At 50.9% G+C, this 25670-nt stretch overlaps 1 protein-coding gene and 1 long non-coding RNA gene across 13 annotated transcripts in view; both read right to left on the bottom strand.

The window, feature by feature from the left end:
• Positions 1–2677: 2677 nt before the first annotated feature.
• LOC138846472 (uncharacterized) lies at positions 2678–5484 on the bottom strand. The gene is made up of 2 exons (XR_011383970.2): positions 3673–5484; positions 2678–2898 (listed from the first exon to the last, which is right to left on the bottom strand). It is a non-coding gene; the product is annotated as an uncharacterized LOC138846472 (long non-coding RNA).
• Positions 5485–10633: 5149 nt separating this feature from the next.
• LOC149120848 (zinc finger protein 302-like) overlaps positions 10634–25670 on the bottom strand; it is a 28326-nt gene continuing 13289 nt past the window's right edge. Inside the window, exons 1-6 of one of the 12 annotated variants that reach the window (XM_089319538.1) lie at positions 25378–25518; positions 24751–24820; positions 24209–24337; positions 20567–20687; positions 20268–20351; positions 12288–12760 (exon numbers count right to left, since the gene is read on the bottom strand). In XM_089319538.1, coding sequence (XP_089175664.1) covers positions 12687–12760; positions 20268–20351; positions 20567–20687; positions 24209–24337; positions 24751–24759 — 417 coding nt within the window. In that variant the 5' untranslated portion in view covers positions 24760–24820; positions 25378–25518 and the 3' untranslated portion in view covers positions 12288–12686. Of the gene's footprint in view, positions 10676–12287; positions 12796–20267; positions 20352–20566; positions 20688–24208; positions 24338–24750; positions 24821–25003; positions 25089–25129; positions 25519–25670 lie in introns of those variants that run through there. The other 11 variants (XM_089319534.1, XM_089319535.1, XM_089319539.1 and 8 more) reach the window with 11 other exon arrangements.

A 25670-nucleotide genomic window follows, 5' to 3' on the forward strand; every position in this document is an offset into this window, starting at 1 on the left:
GGCTCACTCCCCAGATGGCCACAACGGCCTGAGCTGAGCCAATCCGGAGCCAGGAGCTTCTTCCGGGTCTCCCACACAGGTGCAGGGGCCCAAGGACTGGGGCCATCTACTGATTTCCCAGGCCATAGCAGAGAGCTGGATCGGAAGTGAAGCAGCCAGGACTCGAACTGGTGCCCATATGGGATGCTGGCTCTGCATGCAGCGGCTTTACCCGCTATGCCACAGTGCTGGCCCTTTGGATGAATCCTTTTCACTGGGTCCATCATTCATAATTCTGTATTATAGTGCGTAGTGACAGATATAGTACTGTCCATTACCTTGAGGTCTTGGGCTAGGAAAGGAACTGAAATTGTAACATTTAGATGAGAGCAATGGCTATATGGAATTTAGAGTTGTCACAGACAAGGAAAGGCGAAAATATATGTAGAAAAGATAATACGATGACTAGCTGGGGACCAGATTGATGAGCTGTGCTGGGAGCTGGCCAGGTGCTGAGCCATCACCCCATTTTCTCTTCCTGGCACCCAGTTCCCCCGTACTTGATGTGGTGCTCATTGGAGGACTGCAAGTTCAGGTAATGGGCCGACTGAATCTTAATGAGGCTGGTACGTGGTGACTCTGAGTCACCGAACGTTAGACCATGCCATCTCATGGTCAAGCATTTGTACCTGGACGTGGCTGCCCTGCAGGCCAGCAGGGAGCCGGGAGGGGGGGCCATAAACTCTCCTTTCAAACATGCTTATCTCCACGTCTGTCATGTTACTGTATCTGATGAAAACAACTCCCTATATATTCTGAAATACCCCACATACCAGGCCCAGAGCTTCCTTGGTGTGTCTGTGCCCACCTGTCTATCGTCACGTGAGCTGTTGGGTGGCCTTTGGGGAGAGGTGGCCATTGGTTTTCCATGGCGGCTGCTGGATGAGGCTGAGAGACTGCTGTATGGCGGTGTGATGCCGGACCTCACACAGCCCTGCTGGGAAAGACCTCCACAGCTACGCCAGGGACCTCGGCCCGTCCCTACCGCCTCCTGTCCCCCAGAGTCAGCTCTGGCCTTCTCCCAGCTGAAGCGTGGCAGCGTCTTCCTTCCCCACGTTGCGGACACGTGTGCTGTGGGCACCAGGGCTGCGTTATGGGCACTACTCTGGACAGTGCCTGCCTGAGCATCCCCAACAGCTGCCCCCTGAGGCCTGCGGGGAAGTGCCTGGAAGCCAGGGGTCCAGGGGGCAGCCCAGTGGCTCCCAGTCTGGATGCTTGTCCAGTTCCACGCGGGTCTGTGACTCGGGCTCTGTGCCTTTTTATTTGTCTGACTGTATTTGTTTGTTTGTTTTGGCTGATGTGCCTGGAGTCTGGCCATGCCAGGAATTGTAGGCACTCACATCATCAGCTCTCGCCTGGATTGCTGGATTTGCTGCTGCGAGATGCTCCTCCTAGTCGCTGTGCTGTGCTTCGCTCTGCTGTTTCTTCCCAGGCGTCTGTGGTCTGAGCACGTGCCTGTTTGCACTCAGTGTTTTCACTTTCCACTGTGCTCGCCTCTGTGGGCCGTGGTTTACATGGGAGCCTTCTGTGTCGGGCCCGGGCTGCCCTGTGGGCTGGAGGAGCAGCAGAAGGGCAGGGCTCCCGCACTGTAAATTAGAGACGAATGATGACCCATCCGATGCTCCGTCACCAACTAGAAACCAGGCCAACTCCACCCTCCGCCTAGGGCTGCACGTTGGCAGGCCTGGGGAGCCTAAGTTTTGGATCCTGTGGTCTGTGAGCAAGTGTTTCTGTGTTGTGGGAACGTGTTTCCCGGTTTTCATTCCGAGCCCTTTTCCCCATGGGAAACAGGAATTCCAAGCAGAGGCATCAGTAGTGTACATGAGAGCAGAGGACTTACTGAAACTGAGGGGGTGAGAACACACTCAGGTAACCCCACAGGGAGAAAGGCTCGCCTGACAGGCACAGAGCTGCACCAGCCAGAGTGTGGGAGAAGGCAAGGGGGGAGGTGCTCCCCAGCCCAGCGGGCACCTGGATGGGGCAGGGGGCGGTGCCCTGACTGAATACACCAGTGAGGGGGAGTCTGGGCGTGGCTCAGTGTCCTGGGGTTTTCTGGGTGCTCCCATGGGCCTCCATGTGGAGTTCAGCTCACAGAGGTACGCAGGGCATCTCCTCCTTCCTGGCAGAGACACAGGTGCCTCACGGGAAAGTGGCTGCAGGGCTGACTGCAGGCCTAGAGACAAGAGTTGTGGGGAATCTTCCAGTTCATTTTCCCCTAACTCCCTGCCTGGGCCCCATAGCACTTTGGGCAGTGTATGTACCCACAGATCATGAAACCACCTTGCATTCACTGTTAAAATAAAAACTTATGTGAGCCAAGTGGTATTAAAAAAGTATTTTTACATAAAAATTGTCAACATACTCAGGAGCCCCCTTGTTGAATCAGAGGGTCTGCGTAGCTTGTGTTTAGGCAGATATTACCAACGGCTCAACGGAGTATCTCGGGCTTACTTCCCACAGCGTATCTGAGATCCTTGCCATTACGTCTTCAGTAGCACTAATATAAAATAACAATGACAGCAACGGATTCTGTCTACTCAGCATTCTGTTCCAGGCCCAGCGCTAAGCACGTTTTAGTTACCTCTTGATACAGGGGGACTTGGCAGGAAGATGAGATAGGAATAGATGAGCTGCAGGCTTTTTTTTTTTTTTTTAATATTTTATTTGAAAGAGTCACAGAAAGAGGTAGAGAGAGAGAGAGCTCTTCCATCCACTGGTTCACTCCCCAGATGACCGTCATGGCCAGAGCTGCGCCGATCCGAAGCCAGAAGCCAGGAGCTTCTCTGGGTCTCCCATGTGAGTGCAGGGGCCCAAGGACTTGGGCCATCTTCTACTGCTTTCCCAGGCCATAGCAGAGAGCTGGATTGGAAGAGGAGCAGCCGGGACTAGAACCGGCACCCATATGGGATGCCAGCGCTTCAGGCCACGGCATTAACCGACTGTGCCACAGCGCAGGCCCCAGGTTTTTCTGCACAGCCCTAGACTGTAAGCCCAGCCCCACCTGTCACTCCAGTTCACGCACTTTCCCATGACACACCTGTGTTTCACTCGGGACCAGGAAGAAGGAGATGCCACGATGTATACAAGCAGGTGCCATGAGTCTCCCAGAAAACCCCCATGCACACTAAACTCCACCCAACGCCACCCATTACAGGACCACCCCCCACCCCCGCCCCATAAAGGAGCATTTCTCCTCCTGCACTCACTGCCCTCACCATGAATGCATTCTCTCTCTCTCTCTCTCTCTCTCTCTCTCTCTCTCTCTCATTCTGGAACTATGTTTATGGCGCTGTTTTGAATTCTTATCTCTGAAGAGACAAGAACTTGTTATATAAAAACCGGGAAACACCTCCCTAGAACACTTGAACGAAGAAGCCAGTGTTATCTCATTTACTCACGGTTCTCAAAGGTGGTCCAGCATCAAACACAGAGCTGGGCCCTGATTCGAGGTGGGGTCTGAGAACTTGCATCAAATTCCCAGGTAATGTTGATGTGTCTGAAGGCTACTGCATGTGGGACCATCTAGAGTTAAAGGACTACCTTCATTTTTCTTATAAATCTCCATCTCAAGCCTCGGAGTTAGAAAGTGCTGGTGCAAGTCTACACAGAAAGGAACAGCAAGGCACCGCTTACCTGTTAAAGGTCTGTCTTTGAGGGTGGGTCATTGCCACAAGTAGCCACGGAAATCTGTGAGCGTCTCCTTTAAGAGGAAGCGAAGCCAAGCCCTGTTTGAGACCTTAGAAGCTATTTAGAGACCAGGAAGTCCGCTCCAAGTGCCACCGGGCTTGAGGCCAGAAACTACATTACCCAGAAGGCATTGCTTTGTGCGTCGCGGGCGCTGGCCAATGACGGACGACGGAGAAGGGCGTTTCCCGTAGCAGAGTGGGCGGGGCTTCTTGCGCTGCGCCTCAGAGCGTCACTCGTTCCCGGCTGATCGGTCCTTAACAGCCCAACGCGGGCTGCACGCAAACCTGAGGTGGCGTCTCACACCTTCCGAGACTGAGCAGAGGAAAAGTGGCTTACGCGCTGGTGTGCGAGCCGTGCCCGCCCCGAGGGCTGTCCGCTGGCACTTGGCACTCACAACGCCCGGGGTTGATGCCTTGGCCCTTGTGCGCCCTTATTCGCCCCGCGGAGACAGAGTTCCGGTTCCGCCCGCGGCTGGGGCGAGGCGCTGGCAGAGACGGGCCAGCTTCAGTAATCGCCACGCCGGCCTGGCTCCGGCCACTGAGTCCCGTGGCGGCGCCGGCGCGGAGAGTGGAGGTGGCGCAGAGCCGCGCGCGCTCGGTGCTCTGCTCGCAGGGTCCCACCTGTCGTGACGTAGTGGTCCTGGGACCCTTCCCCTTTGCCTTTTAATGCCCTTGGGTCTGGGGGTCCGCAGGGGAGCTGAGTCGTTTCCAATTCCGGATCCCGAACCCTGGTCGGGGGTTTTAAGAAAAGTTACCCATCTCTGGCTCTGTCCTTGAGCTGGTCGCTGCCCCCGGCTTCCGATCCCTGGGATCTACCATAGTGATATTAGGGCAGGCGGTCGGGGCGGCAGAGGGGATGCCCGGCTTCTTCGCAGGTTCCAGCCTCATGCGAACGCGCGCCCTGCGAGGCGGCAGCCGAGGGCTCCGGTGCCTGCCACCCACGGGGGATTGAGGCTCCTGCCTGGCTGTCGTGGGCGTTGGGGAAGTGAACTAGGGTCTTTCTCTCTGCCCTTTAAGTACACCTGCGTCTCCCACGTGGGTAACAAGGACCCAGACACTTGGGCCATCCTCTGATGCTTCTCCCAAGCCATTAGCAGGGAGCTGGCTGGGAAGTGGAGCAGCCGGGATGTGAACCGGCGCCGTATGGGATGCCGGCGCTGCAGGGAGGGCGGGGTGCTTACAGGCTACGACACAGCGCGGCTCCGGAAGTGCTGCTTTTCCAATAAGAGTAGAGCTGGCGCCGCGGCTCACTAGGCTAATCCTCCGCCTAGCGGCGCCTGCACACCGGGTCGGGGCGCCGGATTCAGTTCCGGTTGCCCCTCTTCCAGGCCAGCTCTCTGCTGTGGCCCGGGAGTGCAGTGGAGGATGGCCCAAGTGCTTGGGCCCTGCACCCGCATGGGAGACCAGGAGAAGCACCTGGCTCCTGTCTTTGGATCAGCGCGGTGCGCCAGCCGCGGCGGCCATTGGAGGGTGAACCAATGGCAAAGGAAGACCTTTCTTTCTGTCTCTCTCTCACTGTCCACTCTGCCTGTGGAAAAAAAAAAAAAAAAAAAAGAATAAGAGTAGAAAATCCTTTGCGTCCCCGGAAGACGGGATGGTGACTGCATTTACCTTCGCAGACGCCACCTGTTTATTATTACAGATGTCTTGGCTTGCAACTTAACAGTAGTGAGTCCATTTTCCTTTAACAGTTACTTGTATTTAAAAAGTGATTCCCCTACAATGTTCATTACTGATAGTGTCCTGGAATGTTGTGCCTCTGGGGATATAAACAGACCCTGAGTACCAGAATGTTCCAGCACGTTTGCTGTCATCACAGCCCACCGTCGCCTCCCTGCCAGGACAGACATCCTGGCTTTCCTGGAGCCACGGCCTGCACCATCCTTGGGCACCCGAGTCGTGGAGAGCTTGCACAGCGATCCCTTAGGGAAGCCTTGACAGTGGCTAAAAGACAAAGGCTGGGCTGGTAGCTCGTGTTGAGATATTCCCCGGAGCCCACAGTCTCCCAGCTGCCAGTTGTGGGCATGGAGAGCTTGTTGGAGCCCTGCGGGGCGCCAGGCGGCTGGCACCTCCTCCTGGCTCTTGCATGGCCCTGGAAGCAGTTTCCAGAGTGGCTGAAATTGTCTTAACTGGGAAGGTCCCTGGAAAGGTTCCTTGCCCGTGTCACTGTGGATTCACGGTGATGACACCCCAGGCCGGAGGGATCTGGGTTCAAATCCTGCCTCTTCTCGTTAAGCACGTGTCTCTGGCTGACTTGACTTTGAGTCTGCTGATTGGTGATGTTTTGGCTGCCCCGAGAGGGACGGTTCCTGGAGTCCCCAGCTGACTTTCACAGCCTTCTCCTCACTGCTGACTTCAGTGTTCTGTTTTACCATCCCATCTAGGTCTTCCCTCGTGTCCCCCAGCACTTTCTCTGCCAAACTTTCCTCCACATTTCTTTTTTTAAAAAGATTTATTTATTCACTTGAAAGGTGGAGTTAGACAGGCACAGGCAGAGAGAGAGGTCTTCCATCTTCTGGTTCACTCCCCAAATGGCTGCAGTGGCCGGAGGTGGGCTGATCCGAAGCCAGGAGCTTCTTCCGGATCTCTCACACAGGTGCAGGGGCCCAAGGACTTGGGCCCTCTTTAAAGATTCATTTTATTTATTTGAAAGAGTTACAGAGAGAGAGAGAGAGAGGTCTTCCACCCACTGGTTCACTCCACAAATGGCTGTAACAGCCAGAGCTGGACACATCCACAGCCAGGAGCTTCTTCTGGGCCCCAAGGTGGGTGGAGGGGCCCAAGGACTTGGGCCATCCTCCACTGCTTTCCCAGGCGCATTAGCAGGGAGCTGGATAGGAAGTGGAGCAGCCGGAATCGAACCGACTCCCATATGCGATGCCAGCACTGCAGGCGACAGCTTTACCCACTACACTGCAGCGCCGGCCCCCTCCTCATTTCTTATCATTGAAGCTTTTTCCACTCATCTGTCACTGTAGGATCATTTTTATTGTCTCACTGTACTGTATGGAATGTGTTAACAGCAATTGCTTTATGGGAGGTTTTTTTCTTTATATTTTCCTTACCTTTCAGAGCCTTCAAATACTTTTCATAAGTCCAGCCAGTCAAATGTTTTCTCAGCAGTTATCAATAATAGCCTGCTTGACAGTATCCCAAGCTGGCCAGCGCAGCCATGTCTGATAGTCTGGCTGTCAGTAGTCCGGTGCTTCCCTTGCTGGTGTCGCGAGCCGCGCGAGCTTTGCTGTAAAGTTCCTTCACGTTGTGTATACGAAAGCCTTTAAGCACACACTCTGATGAAGAGGTTGGATGGCAGGTACAGTGTTTGGGGCTTGAAAAGAACATTTAGGGTGGAGTGGGAATTTGCAAGTTCTCCATGGCAATGAGGCGATATCCAGAAGTAATAGGAATGTGAGGGCAGCGTTTTTGCCATGGAGATGGTATTCAGCTTGGATAAAGTGGTTGTGGGGCCAATCCTAGAATGTTTCTGATGTTACCATGCATATCTGTTCTACTCACCATGGACTGGCATACAGATCAGGGTTTTCCCTCTGTTTCCTGTGGATCTGGGGTCCTTTGCAAAGTTAGGTTCACATTGAATGTCATCTGGTATTCCCACACAGCAGCAAGGCTGGGTGACCTCTGCATGACTTAAAGTCAGGGATTGGGAGGCCGTGTGGGTTGAGTAGGTTCATTTGCCCAGGACCTCACAAAGCGGGCCAGGCTCCTCAACACTGAATCCTGTTTCCACCAAACCCTTTTCCAAAGTGCATCTTTCTGATCTGCAGAATGTGCTTCGCCTGCAGCGTTGACATCCTTTGTCCTGTGTTACCACTTGACATGTAGAACCAGTGGGTCAAGCTGAGGTTCCCACTTTTCTGATCTGAATATCGTAACTCTAAGTGCCTTTGACTTTCACCCTCAGAGATGCTGTCTTGCATGCTTTGTGAAACTGGTCATCATCATACGAATTCGCAAGTTGCGCCTCTTCCATGTTTCCCACAGCCTCACGTAGATGTTGCTTTTCGCACTTTCTGAACCAGCCTCATTCTAAACGGGTGATTCTGCTGCGCCTGTCTGGTGGCCCTGTAGGGTTGATTGACAAGCATTGAACTTAGTGCCAACAGCGGCATAACCCGTAACTGAAGGCAGCTTCTCTGACACACACATTCTCTTCACTGGGCAATTCCTGCACGTAGGAACATTAGACGCCACCTCGGCACTATACCTGGTGGCAATTTTTAATAGCAAAATCACACACACACACACACACACACAGAGAGAGAGAGAGAGAGAGAGAGAGAATGCACCAAACAGACTGAAAAAGATGCTTCAAAGTGTGAGCTTTGAAATAATACAGCACCATTGTGTGCCGCAGCCAGTAATATGAACGGTGGACAAGTCAACACTTCTGCCGCTCCGCACATGACCGCCAGAGTTCTTTGAGTATCAATTTGAGGGGTACAAATACATTTTAGTGAATAGATGAATTCACAAATCGAGAAGTCACAAAAATATGCGTAGTCAGTATGTTCCGTTTTCTGCTCATCGGAAAAGCATTGCGTCTTGATCTCACTCTGCTTCACATGGCTACACCCGTGGATATACCTTTAGTCCAACTTGCCGGCTAACAGCCTGCTTCCTGGGGATGGACTGGGATTTCAGGCCATTTACTAATGACAAGATTGGGTGGGTGACCTTGTCCATGTCACCCCTCCCTGACGTGCAGACATGGAAGCAGGCAGGAACCGAGGAGAGAGAAGTGCACATCCTGGCCTCTTGGCTGGCAAGAGTTTGTTTGTTGGAGGAAGCAGCTCAAGGTAAAAGTGGCTTCACACGTAGAGCAGCAATTCACAGTGGGGCAGAGTAGCAGGGCCAGATCAACAGCACCGTGAAAATCTGGGTTCGCCTCTGACTGCCCTGTTGCCCTGGATTGCTCTGGATAATTTTAGCAAGTACCTAAGTATTCTCTCCTGTTTCCTAAAAATTTTGTAGTTGTTCTACTTTTGGGGTAGAAATTTCTCAACCTAAGCTTAGGTCATTAATTCTAGGCCTTTTTCTTTTCCTACGCAGGCTTTTAGCACTACAAATTTCTCTCTAAATGCTTACTTAGTAACATAATTTTTTTTTCTTGAAAGGCAGAGTTAGTGAGAGAGAGAGAGAGACAGAGAGAAAGGTCTTCCTACTGTTGGTTCACCCCCCAAATGGCTGCTACGGCGGGCATGCTGTGCCGATCCGAAGCCAGGAGCCAGGTGCTTCCTCCTGGTCTCCCATGCGGGTGCAGGGCCCAAGCACTTGGGCCATCCTCCACTGCCTTCCTGGGCCACAGCAGAGAGCTGGCCTGGAAGAGGGGCAACTGGGACAGAATCCGGCACCCCCAACTGGGACTAGAACCCGGGGTGCCGGCGCCACAGGCAGAGGATTAGCTTAGTGAGCTGCAGCGCTGGCCACATAAATTTTTTTAAAATATTTATTTACTTATTTGAAAGTCAGAGTTACAGAGAGAGGAGAGGCAGAGAGAGAGAGGTCTTCCATCTGCTGGTTCACTCCCCAGTTGGCCGCAATGGCCGGGGCTGCACCAATCCGAAGCCAGGAGCCAGGAGCTTGCTCCAGGTCTCCCACATGGCTGCAGGGGCTTAACCAGGACACAGCAGAGAGCTGGATCAGAAGAGGAGCAGCTGGGTCTCGAACCGGCACCCATATGGGATGCTGGCACTTCAGGCCAGGTCATTAGCCCGCTGAGCCACAGCGCCGGCCCCGGTAACATAAATTTTGACATGGCATTTTAATTTCAATCAGTACTAATAATTTTGAAATTCCCTTTCAGTGTCTTCTTTGGTCTGTGGAATTTATCTTACGTTGACTGTGGTCCGGGCACATACTTTGTATAGCTTGAAACTCTTTACTGAGATTTGCTCTATGACCCGGAACATGTATATTTTGGTGATTAGTCCAAGTGCATGGAACCTCACGCAGGCTGTGCTCTCTGAGCGGAGCGTCTCTGAGTGCCGAGTGGGTGTAGGCGGTCGAGAGCGCTGTCTCTGCACCCTCCCTGTCCCTGTTTATCAACCACACAGAGAGTGGGCTTTAAAGATCCCTCTGCTGTGAGTGTAGGTCTATCTATTCCTCCTAGCTTACCTGTCATCTTTTCTTTATATTTAAGTGTTTTTATTAGGTGTATAAATATTTAGGTGATCTTTGCTCTGAAGTTAGTTTTATGTGGCATTATGGTTACCATGGTGTGTCTCTGTGCTTTGACTGTTTGTATCTTTATATTTAAAGTGGTTTCCTTGTAGGCACATTATTTCTTACTTTTAACCTGCTCTGAAAAAGCTGTCTTTTATTTAGAGCATTTACAACCTTTACATTCAGTTTGTCCATAGTTTTGGGCTTTTCACTATGCCATTTTGCTATTGGTTTTCTCTTTATCCTGTTCTATATTAACTTTTTCTCCTTTTTCTGGCTTTGGGTTGCATATTTCTTATGATCCCTTTGTTGTTGAAACTATTTAAATTGTTTGTTCACAGGATGGCCAGTCAGGCACCACACAAGAGGTTTGAAGAACATGTGTTACACTCCCAAGTCCTAGAGAGACAGCCATTTTCCAGCACAACGAGGCTGCACAGAGGGGGAAGGGACAGCACCAGGGTAAGCACCCAGGGAACAGGCCCAGAGAGCCGAGAGAACAAGGACCCACGGCGAGGGCCCTTACTGGGTGTCAGGATGAAGTACACAGGTGAAAGGCGCAGGCAGCCTGCGTCAGGGCCATGCTCGCCACACTGGTGCATCGGCTCACCTGGCTGGGGACACGGATGCGACAGGAAAATCAGTGTAATAGAGTGATGCTGTGGTATCTCGTCATTAACAGTCCTCATGTTGGGTGGGCAGTGCTTCCCTCCTAGACTGTGGGACAGCTTGATGCAGCCACCGAAGGTAAACTTTGATGAAGACACCTAGGAAGAAGCTTTGGTGAAGTTTTATCATTTGGTTCATATCAGGCACTCCACTTTGTGGGAGAAAACCAAAAGCACAGGTCAGCTACCTCTGGATTTAAGGAAACCTGCCGGAATATTCAGCTGTGTTATTAAATGCCTTCACTGCTTTGCCTGTTTCTCATAGCTTGGTCTCCTTCTCTGGTTACTAAATAGTTAAGAGCAGCTTATTGCACAAGGTGCAATGTTTCATTCACCCTTTGAGTACGATCAGAGGGGGCCACCAGACCATGCTGGTTGGTAGACAGGGTTTGATTTTGTTTGACCAAGGCTGCTGTACTGGGGCTAACAGTGGTGGGTCCTGTGGCTGTGACCTCTAAAAGGACTGTTGCCCATCTTGCCACAGGTTGATGGAAATAGGAAGGTACCCATCAGATGAGAAAATATGACAGTCCCTGGTGTAACTGCCATACCCTGGGGTGTGGTTTCATTAGGGAAAATAGGAGCGGGTAGAGAGGAAGAATGTACAAGGTGAAGGAGCACAGTGCACCTGTGTGGACGTGAGGTAAGGAAGGTGCATGCCCCACTCAGGGACTGGCCAGCAGGGGGGCTCCTGGGCACATGTGGCAGGTTGGGGTGTTAGCGTGGCTTGATTAGAACATGCAGCCATCATCCCTGGTTAGTGGTTATGAAAACAAGGGGCCAGCGCTGTGGTGCAGCGGGCTAACGCCCTGGCCTGAAGCGCCGGCATCCCATATGGGCGCTGGTTCTAGTCCTGGCTGCTCCTCTTCTGATCCAGCTCTCTGCTGTCCCTGGGAATGCAGTAGAAAATGGCCCAAGTCCTTGGGCCCCTGCACCCACGTGGGAGACCTGGAAGAAGCTCCTGGCTCCTGGCTTCAGATCGGCATAGCTCTGGCCATTGCGGCCAACTGGGGAGTGAACCAGCAGATGGAAGACCTCTCTCTCTCTGCCTCTCCTCTCTCTGTGTAACTCTGACTTTCAAATAAAAATAAATAAATCTTTAACAAAAGAATGAAAACAAGTGATATACTCAAGCAAATGGGGCTTGGGGGGCTTTCTGTTTATATGGTATTAGACAAAAAAATAGACCCAAGACCTTTTAGGTCTCTGACAATACCTTGATGGAGTTGTGAGGTGTGTTAGAAGATGTGCCCATGAAGATGATGGCCCAGCGGTTGTTGGAGGTTGTAACAGTTGGTCAGTAAACTGTATGTAAGAAGCGGGGTATTCATGTGTAATCAAGCCGGAAGAGTGACTGGAGAAGTCACCAGGGAGTGGAGAATTCTCTTTGCAGGGCCGAGGGCTTCACTGAGAGGCACACGTCTCCTAGGGAAGCGGTCATTCCTACCATGTTTCAGAACGGCAGAGGTGGTAGTAATCTCTACTAGATTTTCTTTAGGTATTGGCGTGTAGGCTGTACATTTTGACACAGAGCAAGGAATAGAACAGGAACATGGGAATAGGCAGACAGAGAGCTCCGAAACAGAACCGTTAGTGTCGAAGGAAAGGAAAGCAAAATTACCTCGTGTCCACGGGCATCACTGGGTAGTTTGGTGTCTTGGGTAAAGTTGTCCCTGGCACAGGAGGTGAACTCATCTACAATGCCAAAATCTTTTTTTTTTAAGATTTATTTATTTGAAAGTCAGAGTTACACAGAGAGAGGAGAGGCGGGGGGGGGGGGGTCTTCCATCCGCTGGTTCACTCCCCATTTGGCCGCAACGGCCAGAGCTGGGCTGATCCAAAGCCAGGAGCCTGAAGCTTGTTTCCAGGTCTCCCACATGGATGCAGGGTCCCAAGGACTTGGGCCATCTTCTACTGCTTTCCCAGGCCACAACAGAGAGCTGGATCGGAAGAGGAGCAGCCGGGTCTTGAACTGGCACCCATATGGGATGCTGCACTGCAGGCCAGGGCGTTAACCCTCTGTGCCACAGCGCTGGCCCCGCCAACATCTTAAGCTGGGGAGATGCTGCCTGCAGTGATGGCTTCTCCAGATGTGAGCCTCTGTACATAGCTACAACCTTGTCCACAAGGATCGTGTGTGGCAGAACTGTTGAGGCTCCCCACGGGTCACCCAGAACACGTCGGCTTTGGAAGTGAAGGTAAAAGAGGTCAAGAGACTGCTGGAATAGGCATGAACAGAACATGTTAGCCAAATGTACACAAGCAAACGATGCGCCAGCAGTTGATTGAATAGCATCAGTAATTTTGATAATATTAGCTACTGACAGGAACACAGCATTAAGGTTGTAGTAATCCTGCACCTGAAGTGCCTCCCACTACCTTCTCCCCCCAACCCCCACATTTAAGAACAGGCAAGGTCAGGATGTCAAATGGGGAAATGGTGGGGACAGTCACCCCTTTATTAGTTTGGTTTCCTATGAGCTTTTGAAGACCCTGTTGTAACCTGTGTTGGGCCATGTTGACTATTTTAATTAGGGGCCCATGAGGTCTTATTTTATCAAGTCTGCTTCTAAGTGTTGAAGAGTTTACCTTCTGATTTATTGTGTTCCAGGATCTGTGCTCCAACAAGGGATGTCCTACGGTAGTGGGCACAGCTATGATTATAGAAATTTAGGCAAGTCTACTTTTTTTTAAAAAAGATTTATTTTATTTGTTTGAAAGAGTTACAGAGAGAAGTAGAGACAGAGAGGTCTTCCATCCGCTGGTTCACTCCCCACATGGCCTCAACGGCCAGAGCTGCACTGAGCCGAAGCCAGGAGCTTCTTCCAGGTCTCCCACGTGGGTGCAGGGGCCCAAGCAGTTGGGCCATCTTCTACTGCTTTCCCAGGCCATAGCAGAGAGCTGGATCGGAAGTGGAACAGCTGGGACTAGAACTGGCGCCCACATGGGATGCTGGCGCTTCAGGCCAGGGCTTTAATCCACTGCACCACAGCGCCGGCCCTGCAAGTCTACGTTTAAAATGAAACTTGTCTAATTTTTCCTCTACTTTCTGTGTACTCACTTTGTAAGATTATAGGAGGCATACTGTTTAAACTTAATGGAATCCATGGCTGTAACTATAATTTTGAACCCCAACATAGATTAAGTGCAAAGTTTCCTTTTGCTACATTTAGCAGGTGTCTTTAACATTTTAACATCTTGAAAGGCACAAAAGCCAATCATTGCTCTTTTTATTTTTACTCTATAAATTCTAATATAACTTAGTACTTAAGTTTTGGCTTTACAATTGAACCAAATTATGGAACTTTGTTATAATTTATATATTTAATTTATATAAATTAGTATATACTTACATACAGTATTCAATAGCTGTATGTAATTTAGCTGAATACCTGTTGTTTTCTCCCAGTGTATGTGGGGGTTCATTTTTGCTTGTTTATTTTTAAATCTTTAGTTGTCTGAGAGACAGAGAAGAGTGCACACTCAGCTGCTGATTCATCTCCCAACAGCCAGGGCTGGGCTAGGCCAAGGCTGGGAGCTGGGGGGCAGGAGCCCAACCGCTGGCGCCATCATCGGTGCCTCTCATGGTCTGCAGTATCAGGAGTTCCTCAAGGGCCAGACGCAGAATCAAACACAAGCACCGACTGCAGTGTGGGGTGCAGGTGCCCTGCCTGGCATCCTTCCCGCGAGGCCAGATGCCCGCCCCCTGGGTTTGCTTGAAAGGGTTAAACAATCTAGAATGAGCGTATGTTTGCTGGGCCTGGCATTTGTTCAGCACACAGGTTTAAATGTCCTTTTCTTACCTCTCCTCCTGAGGTGGGTTCACAGGCACCTAAAGCAACAATGTTGTTGTTTCTTTTCCTTTTTGTTGGTTTTTTTAGGCTTTTAGCTGCCTGGAACCTCAGCCTTTAGTTTCCGTCCTTGAAGTGCCTACCTAAAATCTCAAGGCTGCCCAAAGAACTTAATGTTTCCTTTAAGGTTATTTTTCAAATTCTCACAACCAGAATGCAGACATTGAGAAGTGGGCCAGTGTAGTCTCAGCAGGCTGAGTTCGAATCCAGAGCTGCGTTAATATGTAGCCCTTGTGACAGGCCCACAGGGAGACTGGGGAGGCTCACTGGTGTGGTTAACCATCCTGTATTTATTTTTTCCACGTGCGTCTTTCTCGTCACACTGCTTACTTTCTGCACCTCTCAAGTCTCGTGGCCTTGTTATTGTGTCTTTTGTCAATGACTTTTACAGGGAAGGCTTTATGCTCTAATGCAGTCTACTTAAAGCAGTGCCTGCCCAGCACAAAGGTAGGCTCCCAGAAAATGCTATGTGATAAGTGCCTTGGGTCTTCCTAGATCTTCAGCAACAGGCTCTAATGCACCTGACTGGTCCAACACTAATGAACACACTTTCCAAGCACCAGCGACCTTCAAAATCATGGTTGTAACCTTTTTTTTTTTTTTTTTAAGAATTATTTATTTTTGTTTATTTATTTGAAGGGCAAGCAAACAGACGGGGAGAGACAGAAAGAGATCTTTCATCTGCTGGTTCACTCGCCTAAATGGCCCCAAGAGCCAAGGTTAAGCCAGGCCGAAGCCAGGAATTCCAACCAGGTCTCCCACATGGGTGGCAGGGCCCAAATACTTGAGTATTAGCAGAGAGCCGACTTGGAAGTGGAACGACAGACTCACACCAGCAGTCTGGTGTTGCATGCAGCAGCTTAAGCCGTGTGCCCCAGCGCTGGCCCCAGGGAAAGCGAGAGCCGCTGTACCTCGCCAGGGGACCCGGTACTAGAGGTGACGCTGAGGACTCAGGGAGTCTGGGCTCACTGAGCAGAGCCCCACCTCTCCACCAGGAGAGGTGCCTTGTGTCAGTTCGAGTCCCGGCTGCTCCACTTCCGATCCAGCTCTCTGCTGTGGCCTGGGGAAGCAGTGGAAGATGGCCCAAGTCCTTGGGCCCCTGCACCCATGTGGGAGACCTGGAAACAAGCTTCAGGCTCCTGGCTTTGGATTGGCCCAGCTCCAGCCGTTGTGGCCATTTAAGGAGTGAACCAGCGGGTGGGATGATCTCTCTCTCTGCCTCTGCAACTCTGCCTTTCAAATAAATAAATCTTTACAAAAAAAAATTAATAAACCACATGCTGGGCGTGAAAACCCAGAGTCATACGCTAATGGAACCAAGAGGTTAGCGACAACCCAGGATGGTGTTCAGGATGTGGACCTCACGGGAGGCCCGTAGGTCTCTGGGGACGCGCCTGCAGCAGGTGGTTCTCCCCAGGGCTCCCTGCATCAGCACTTTCTCTACTGCCGGCGTGCCTGTGATCTGTCCCCGCCACGCTCTACCACTGCCGGTGCAGCTGCACCATCCTGGATGTGCGCCTCCGAACTGAGCTGAATGAGCCTTCTTCTCTGGACAGTGTGTTGCCATGGGTACTTCGTTATAGTAACAAAAAGCTAATCTAGTGCTCATCACATAATTAGCACTCACCCAGTAAGATTCAGTTAAAAACCACACCCACAGTCAACACTGCTCTAATCTCCCACTAAAGGCTATAGTATGGCTAAAACAAATTCTTCAAGAAGTAGTAACACTTTTTTCAAAAGTCACAGAGAGTTCATTATATACAAAATAATTTTTATTAGAGACCAAAAATTTTATTAATACTATTTTTACTTCTTTGACAGCTTTAATTTTCAATAGTGTACAATTTACTGGAACCACTAGATGGCTAGATATTTGCACATAACCATTAGTCAAAAATAATTTCTAGGGCCCGGCACTGTGGCGTAGCAGGTAAAGCTGCTGTCTGCAGTGCCGGCATCCCATGTGGGCACCGGTTGGAGTCCCAGCTGCTCCACTTCCGGTCCAGCTCTCTGCTGTGACCTGAGAAAGCAGTAGAAGATGGCCCAAGTCCTTGGGGCCCTGCATCCATGTGGGAGACCCGGAGGAAGCTCCTGGCTCCTGGCTTCGGATCAGCACAGCTCCGGCTGTTGCAGCCATTTGAGGAGCAAACCAGCAGACAGAAAACCTCTCTCTCTCCTCTGCCTCTTTTCTCTCTGTGTAACTTTTACTTGCAAATAAATAAATAAATCTTTTAAAATTTTTTTTTCTATAGAGCATAGAGCAAAACTATGTTACTGCTCTGAGAAATGTATATTTATTTATAATAAACTTGCTTGCTCTCCTGTAGGATTCTGTTTACAGTGCTGCTGCCAAATAGACATAATGCCTTACCCTTCAGGTTGCCTTACCATTAATCTGATGTCTAGCAAGATAGCTTAGTGGACACCTGGCAACATGTCTCACACTGCGGGAGCTCTTTAATGTACAACGAGGAATGCGCTTAAACTAAAGGACTTGGACTTCTAGTTTTCTGCACTCATAGAGCTTCTCTCCGGCAGAAGTTTGGCTTTTGCTGACTTAGGATCTACGGCTGAGGTTTACTTTGATTCCTGCTTTCACTCGCACCTGGTCTCTCACATGCATAGTCATTCAAATGGTCCGACGACTTTCCCACACTCACTGGCTTTATCGCAGTTATGGGTTCTTTGATGGGCGGTGAGATTGGAGCCTTTGCTGAAAGCTTTTCCGCATTCACTACACTTATATGGTTTCTCTCCAGTGTGAGTTCTCTGATGCACAGTAAGGTTGGAGCTACAGCTGAAGGCCTTCCCACACTTAATACATTCGTAAGGTTTCTCTCCAGTGTGGATTCTGTGATGCTGAAGAAGGGACGATCTGTGACTGAAGGCCTTCCCGCAAACACTGCATTCGTAAGGTGTCAGTCTGATGTGATTTCTCAAATGCATATCCAGTGATCCGGGCTGGCTGAAGGACTTCCTGCATTTCTGACACTCAAAGGGTCTTTCGTCCGTGTGCAGACTCTGATGCTGAATGAGAAGCGGGAGGCTACTGAAGCTCTGCAGACACTGGTTGCATTCACATTGCTTCTCGATGGTATGAATCCTCTGATGTCGAGTAAGGTGGGAGCTACAGCAAAAGGCTTTCCCACAGTCGCTGCATTCATACGGTTTCTCTCCAGTATGGATTTTTTGGTGGTGAATGAGAGATGACCTATGAATGAAGGCCTTCCCACACACTGGACACTCATAGAGTTTTTCTTGCGTGTGAATCCTCAGGTGTTCAATGAGATGTGAGACACGACTGAAAGACTTCCCGCAGCGCGTACATTCATACGGCTTCTCTCCAGTGTGAGTGCTCTGATGATTCGTAAGCGATGAGACGTGACTGAAGGCCTTCCCACATTCAGCGCATCTGTAAGGTTTCTCTCCGCTGTGGCTTATCTGATGTCGAGTAAGGGATGAGCCGTGGCTAAAAGTCTTCCCACATTCGTGACACTCATAGGGTTTCTCCCCTGTATGAATTCTCCAGTGGCGATTCAGGACTGACCGTTTGCCAAAGGCTTTCCCACATTCTCTACATGCATAGCCTTTCTCTCGATTACACAAAGTCTGGCGAAGGCTAAGCGATGTGCCCCGGTTGAAGGCCGCTGCAGCTTCATTAGAGTTCAGAAGCTTCCTCCCACCACTGGCGCCCTCATTCCTGACAACGGACGTTCTTGGTGGGCTTGTCTTCAGCGTGTCACAGGCTCGCAACTTTGCTTCAGGAGAAAGTCTGTGCGGTTCAGAACGGGTGGGCTTTAAGTGGAAGGTGCCTCTAAACGCATCGCACTTGTTAAAGGCTTCCCCAGTGGGGCTCTCTCTACAGGGGAGAGGCACTGGTCTGAAATGTGTTCCCCGGCTCCTGGGCCTCCCCTCCTCTGCATCTCTGCACTCCTGGTCCTTACTGGCACTTGAAAATTCACAACTTAGTTTTACAGTTTTTTCTGTTCTTTCTATTTCTGTTTGGGGTGACTCTTCATTATAAAAATCCCCTTTTGTTGATAATTCCTTGCTTTCCCATCTTGGTGCCCAATCTGAAATATATAAAGAAAGTAAAGTGGTGCTTTTTCTCTACTTCTTTTTTTTTCTTTTTTTTCTTTCTCTCTCTTTTTTTTTTTTTTTGACAGGCAGAGTGGACAGTGAGAGAGAGAGACAGAGAGAAAGGTCTTCCTTTGCCGTTGGTTCACCCTCCAATGGCCGCCGCAGCCAGTGCGCTGTGGCCGGCGCATCGTGCTGATCCGATGGCAGGAGCCAGGCACTTATCCTGGTCTCCCATGGGGTGCAGGGCCCAAGCACTTGGGCCATCCTCCACTGCACTCCCTGGCCACAGCAGAGAGCTGGCCTGGAAGAGGGGCAACCGGGACAGAATCTGGTGCCCCGACCGGGACTAGAACCCAGTGTGCCGGCACCGCAAGGCGGAGGATTAGCCTAGTGAGCCGCGGCGCCGGCCGTTCTACTTCTTAAAAAGAAATTTCTAGGACGGAAACAGGAGAAATAAAACCCCTGGAAAACACATGATTCTGACAAGTCCCACATTTCAGCTATTTCTGAGCAAAGCTCACAGGGAACGCAGACAGCTCACAGAGGCAAAAAGAGTGTTATTAGGGAAATGGGTAAATACAGGCAATCAGTTAAAATAAAAACGCAAGCAGGGCTGGTGCTGTGGCATAGCGGGTAAGTATGCTGCCTACAGTGCCAGCATCCCACATGGGCGCCGGTTCGCATCCCGGCTGCTCCATTTCCTATCCAGCTCTCTGCTGTGGCCTGGGAAAGCAGTGGAAGATGGCCCAAGTCCTTGGGTCCTTGCACCTGCATGGGAGACCTGGAGGAAGCTCCTGGCTCCTGGCTTCAGATTGGCACAGCTCCAGCCGTTGCAGCCATCTGGGGAATGAATCAGTGAATGGAAGACCTTTTTCTCTCTCTCTGTGTAACTCTGACTTTCAAATAAATAAATAGGGGCTGGCACTGTGGAGCAGAGGGTTAAAGCCCTGGCCTGAAGCGCTGGCATCCCATATGGACACCAGTTCTAGTCCCGGCTACTCCTCTTCCAATCCAGCTCTCTGCTATGGCCTGGGAAAGCAGTAGAAGATGGCCCAAGTCCTTGGGCCCCTGCACTCCCGTGGGAGACCTGGAAGAAGCTCCTGGCTCCTGGCTTCGGATCGGTGCAGTTCCAGCCATTGCAGCCATCTGGGGAGTGAACCAGCAGATGGAAGACCTCTCTCTCTATCTCTACCTCTCTCTGTAACTCTTTCAAATAAATTAAATAAATCTTAAAATAAATAAATGTTTTTAAAAAATGCAAACTATCAGAAAGAAAATATGGAGGTCATTCTAGGTTCCAAGCCATCATTTTATACTATATTTATGTGAACAATGACATTTTATCTCATAGTCTTCTTCTCCAACCTTCAATTAATCTGTTTGCTGCCAGATTAATGATTAAAATACACAGTTTATACTACTACATTAAACCATTACAATGACAACAGAATAACCTAAGTACTACCTATGGGTCACAAAGGTTCAGGCTTTCTGAGTTGTTGTTTCTTGTACTGCTTTGTTTCAAATAAAGAGCATTTTTAATTATTATGATGGCAAAAAATTATGATGACAAAAATCTCATTTTGATTAGATGACATAAGCAATACAGGTAACAGTTTGGAAAAGAGGAACGATCATTTTGAAATTTACCTCTGGAATCCCTAAAGACAGCTCTCCTAAAATGCATCCACTCCCACTGCCAGCATCTTTCACAGAGACTTCCTTCACCTAACTCACAGGATTAGTCGGAAACGTACCTTTCGGTAGGTTTTTCTCCACCATCCAGGGCTCTTTTCCATTCTCCAGTAAAGTGACCACACATGGCTTAGCCACGGAGAGGCCTGTGTGTAGGAAGACAGAACTCGCTCAAACTGCAGCCACAGGGGTCAGAGGTCACCACAAAAGGCAGCAAAGGGAGGCGTGTTCACTAAGATGGGACGACACGCTTAGGGCCCGGCACAGAAGGGCTAAACAGCTCCTTGGGAACGTGGTATTCAGCCATTTACCATCTCCACGGCCCCTGGAGAAGGAGAAGTGGAAGGAGAGATATCCTCACCTAGAGAGACGAGGTTCTCGTAATTCTGGACCGTCACCTCCCTGTATAAGTCTCTCTGTGCAGAACTGAGCCATCCCCACTCTTCAGGAGAGAAGTCTACAGCCACATCACTGAATGTCACCTGAAACAGCAAGGACGTTTAGCTCGGCCACCGCCCAGGCCTCACTGTACTGCCCTGCGGTCCCCTGTAGAGTAAAGGGACCAGGTTCAGGCAGTGATCTAGAATCTGGTCTCAGTTACGTAGTAACTACATAATCACAGGCTTGCTCTACAACCAGGGTAAGACACAAGTCTCAGAGGGCTGAAGGCCAGAGCGGAATTCCATCGAGTCTCCTGTGTGGGTGACAGGAACCCAAGTACCTGAGCCGTCATCTGCTACCTCCCAAGATGCACATTAGCAGGAGGCTGGAACGGAGGGCTGAGCCAGGACCTGAATCCAGGCATCCCAAGTGGGATCAAAAGCCCACAGCAGGGGCCGGCGCCGTGGCTCACTTGGCTAATCCTCTGCCTGCGGCGCCAGCACCCCGGGTTCTAGTCCCGGTCGGGGTGCCAGATGCTGTCCTGGTTGCTCCTCTTCCAGTCCAGCTCTCTGCTGTGGTCCGGGAGTGCAGTGGAGGATGGCCCAGGTGCTTGGGCCCTGCACCCCATGGGAGACCAGGAGAAGCACCTGGCTCCTGGCCTCAGATCGGCACAGCGCCAGCGGTAGCGGCCATTTGGGGAGTGAACCAACAGAAGGAAGACCTTTCTCTCTGTTTCTCTCTCTGTCTATAACTCTACCTGCCAAATAAATAAATAAATAAAGCCCGCAGCAAAAGCCTGCCCCTTCTGCCACTGCCATTTTGGTACATGTTGCTATTGACTAGTGACAGAGGTCTTTGGCTTCAAACGGGGTGATTTGCGTTTGTCAGGAGTTGGGGAAATACTGAAACATCAAATGCCCTGCCGCTGCAGAAAGCCCTCTCCACAGACGCAGGGCAGAAAGTAAACAGCCGCACCCCTGAACGAGCACGAACACAGGGGCGAGCCACTGAGGAGTCGGCAAGCAGACGCGAGCTCCGTCCACAGAACCAAGCAGACGGAGCGCGTTGTCCAGGTAACTTGTCCTCAGGTGAGAGGCTTCACAGCACAGTCTGCTACTTACACTTCCTTGTAACTGGAATGGCCACCATGCTAGTCAATCACCTTTATTTCTCAAAGAAAAAATAAGATTTATAGTCCCTTTATGTTAAGCAGGTGGTTTCAACTTGGGAACCAGGAGTCTAGGTTAAACACTCTCTCTCTCTCTCTCTCTCTCTCTCTCTCACACACACACATACACACACACACACACGAGGGGGGGGAGTACTGTCTTCCTCAATGTTTGTATTTCAAAACGTTGGTCCCAAGGGCCTTAAGAACAGCTTGACAAACCAGTAAAACTGGCAAGAGACCTATGCAGCTTTTAGAAAGATTTGCACATGCCTCAGAGGGGCAGTTCTATCATTAGTCCTTTTCAAAGAAATGCGCTGAGAAAACAGGGGTGTCTCCACCTTTTAGTAGGGAAGAAAATTCCTTTTTACTTTTGGCTCATATGTACACTCTCCCAGGTATTAGGGTTGTTCCAGCCTTATCATATCTTTTCCTACTTTCCATAATGGTTTTTAAATGATTAGCTTCTACAAATGTCATCTCATAAACCAAATTAAAAACTCAACACTATGTCAAATGCATAAAAGTTTCATTCCACAAACGCAAAGCTACTTAACACTGTTCTGAACATATACTAACGTCACTGCATTAACAGCTTGCAGAAGGAAATCCACAGCCCCTCATGAGATACCCTCTGCTCTCTGTGTAGAGCTGGGTTCCTCTACCTTGACACCTCTGACATCCGGGGCTGCATAATTCCTGGCTGGTAGGAGCTGTCCTGTGCATTAGCCGCATCCCTGGTTTCTACCCCCATCCCACCGCCATCCTGGTTATGGCAACCAAAAAACCCAGAAATGCCTCTCGACATGACCAAGTGGCCCTTATACTGGAACCAAAGGGGAAGAAAATCACCCGTATTTGAGAACCAACCACCCCTTTAGGAAATTTGAGCAGATCCTTAAGAGATCCTCGTGGGCCTACCCACTACACTCAAGGTGTCTTCTCAGGTCGTGTGAGTGTGTTCTTGCCTCTGCCTCCCTGGTGCCGTGGGCCACCAAACCCAGCTCCTGCCTATTCCCTGGGGACGCGGCCACCTGCATCCCCCTCCGTGGCATGGGCAGCCTTAGGTGGTCTCCTCAGGTGTTCATTCATCTTTGTTCCCAGAAGAACTTGCGAAATCTGTCCTAGCACTTCCCTTCAGATCTTACGCTCTCTTACTTTTCTGCCAGTTCTGACTGCTCCACGCAGCAGCCACTCCTCAATCTACCTACAAAACTTAAATCATTAAAATGTTTCAAAGTATAAAAATTTAATATTCAGTTCCTCGGCCGCTAACAGCCACAGCCCAAGTCACGTGGGGCTGCTGGCTACTACACAGGATAGCACACACACGGAGCATAAAAAGTTCGCACAAGACCATCAAGTCCTGCATGTCAGCATACACCCAACCCAAACTCGATTTTCCTAACAGATACTTCATAAGAGTTTAGGAAATGAATCAACAAATGATTTTGCTTTTACTTTTTCAAACAAGATTTTTTCCATTCTAATTATCTAATTTTCTCAAGAAAACGGACTGCCCAACATGCACGTCCGTGACTCATGCCCGCTCCGGTGTAGGTTTTACCTGCCACCCCATGACTCTGTTCCACTGTTTTGGTCACCAATTTTACTCGCACAACATCTGTTTTGTGCCAAGTATCCCTGCAGGCACTGAAAACAGAACCATCAACAAGCTCCCAGCAGGAGACAAACAATGAGCGCGTGCACACCCTGAACCTATTAGCCAGTCAGTGACAGGTGCTGTGAAACGCAACCATGCAGCAGGTGAGGGAGGGTGACTTCAAGTTCAAATACACTTCTGCGAAGCACAACTTATAAAGTAACCACTGAGCAAAGACACAAAGGGAATAGTGAGGTCTGTGCATGTCTGGGCGAAAAATATTCCAAAAAGATAGTACGGGCACAGCAGCTTCCAAGACCTGGAGGCCATGGCTGGAACAGAAAAGGAAAGTGAGGGGCCAGCACTTTCGCGTAGCGGGTGAAGCCGCCGCCTGCAGTGCCGGCATCCCATATGGGTCCCCGTTCAAGTCCCGGCTGTTCCACTCCCGATCCAGCTCTCTGCTATGTCCTGGGAAAGCAGTAGAAGATGGCCCAAGTCCTTGGGCCCCTGCACCCACGTGGGAGACCCGGAAGAAGCTCCTGGCTCCTGGCTTCGGATTGGCCCAGCTCTGGCTCTTGTGGCCAAATGGTGAGTGAACTTGTGGATGGAAGACCTCTCTCTCTGTCTCTCTCTCTCTCTGCCTCTCCTTTTCTCTCTGTGTAACTCTGACTTTCAAAATAAATAAATCTTTAAAAAAGAAAGAAAAGGAAGGTGGGATTAGAGAGGCAACAGCCTAATTATACAAAGTTTTATAATCACTGAGAAACTCTGACTTCTATTCTGAGAAAAGGCCGCTGAAATGTTTCAGCCGAGGAACGACAGCATTCCACGTATCCACGGGATCACCGTACCAGCTGTGCCGAGCAGAGAGCGGGCGCGGGCAGAGCAGGAGAGCCTCCCAGGAGGCTCCTGCAGCGACGCAGGGAGCTGGGGCCAGGGCAGCAGCAGTGAAGGCAGTGACGGAGACCAGTGGGCAGGTCCTAAGTATTTCCAAAGACAGTACCTGAGCGGGCCTTCCAAGTAAAAAGGAGGAATCAAGGACAATTCCAGACATCCAGTGGGCAACCGGAAAGCCTGCCCCATCAGCCACTGACCACGTGATACAGCTTCGGCAACCGTAAATAACCTCAAATTCTAAGTTTGCATTCTGAATTGTAATAAAAGAAATTCCTTTGGGCACAAGACTCTACAGCAAGTCTTCCAGCAGAAAGCTAGGGCAGTAGGGCAGTACCGTGGCGCTCTCTGGCAGGTGCCACCCTCTCTTACAACCAAGGGAGCGGGAGATCCGGTCCGTCAATGGCCGCCACAGAGTGAGGACTGGCCGAGGAGGCAAAGCAAACACCCAAGACCCAGGGAAGCAAGTGTCCCACGGTGTGGGGGCATACCGACTCACCTGAAACATCACTTTGCAATTTCCAAAAATGCAAGCAATCCAAGCTCTTATCTTACGAATGGGCAGTGTTCTGAGAAGACAGAATAAAGGGAAAAAAAAAACCACACACACAAAAAAACAGTGATCAAAAGTCGGGCTTATCTTGCAGCTCTGTGCCAGCACTGGGGCGCCAGTCCCCTCCCCGGGAACTCGCGGGTGTGTCCTGGCACAGGTCGTGGGTCGCCCCCTGCGGGGACAGCAACCCTTCACACACCAGGGGCACACGCGCAGAACACAACGTCAGGCACCACCCCCACGGAATCCCAACTTCCATCTTGAACGGCGACAAGGCTGCACCCCTCATCTGTTGGGGGTCACGAGTGGGCGACATCAGATCTACCGTCTGTGGCGTCCGCCGTGGGCGCGTGCTCTCTCGCCCCGTCCCGCGCACGGCGGCTCTGAGGGGTGAGCGCCCCACAGCAGCCCCGGAGAGGCGACGGTCCTGCCCGAGGTCCCCCGTGATGCCGCCCGCCGCCGGCCTCCCGTGACCCGCAGCTGCGGGACTCCCGGGAGGGACCCCGCCGGCACCTCCGTGTCTCACTCGTGAGTGGACGCCGGCCCCGGGAACCACACCGCCCGGCGTCCTACCAGATCCCAGGAGCCGGCGCCGGGTCGCCGACGACCGCGGGGCTAGCCAGGAGCGGCGCCCACGGCCGCGCGAGTTTCCCAGAGTCCTCCGCGTCCGGCACGGCGGCCATTCGCGCACCGGAAAACCACACCTCCCAAGAGCCTCTGCGGAGGCGACGCGCCCAGCGGCTCAGCCGGGATCGTAGCACGCAGTCGGCTTGCTGTGAGGACAGTGGCGCTCCGACCACGAAACTACATTTCCCAGAAAGTCAGGCGGCTGCGACAAGGTCTTCGGGCTCATCCGTGCGCTCACA

This window comes from Oryctolagus cuniculus, chromosome 18, assembly GCF_051225735.1.
Source record: "Oryctolagus cuniculus isolate XC-2025 breed Fujian yellow rabbit chromosome 18, ASM5122573v1, whole genome shotgun sequence".
NCBI classification, from domain to species: Eukaryota; Metazoa; Chordata; class Mammalia; order Lagomorpha; family Leporidae; genus Oryctolagus; species Oryctolagus cuniculus.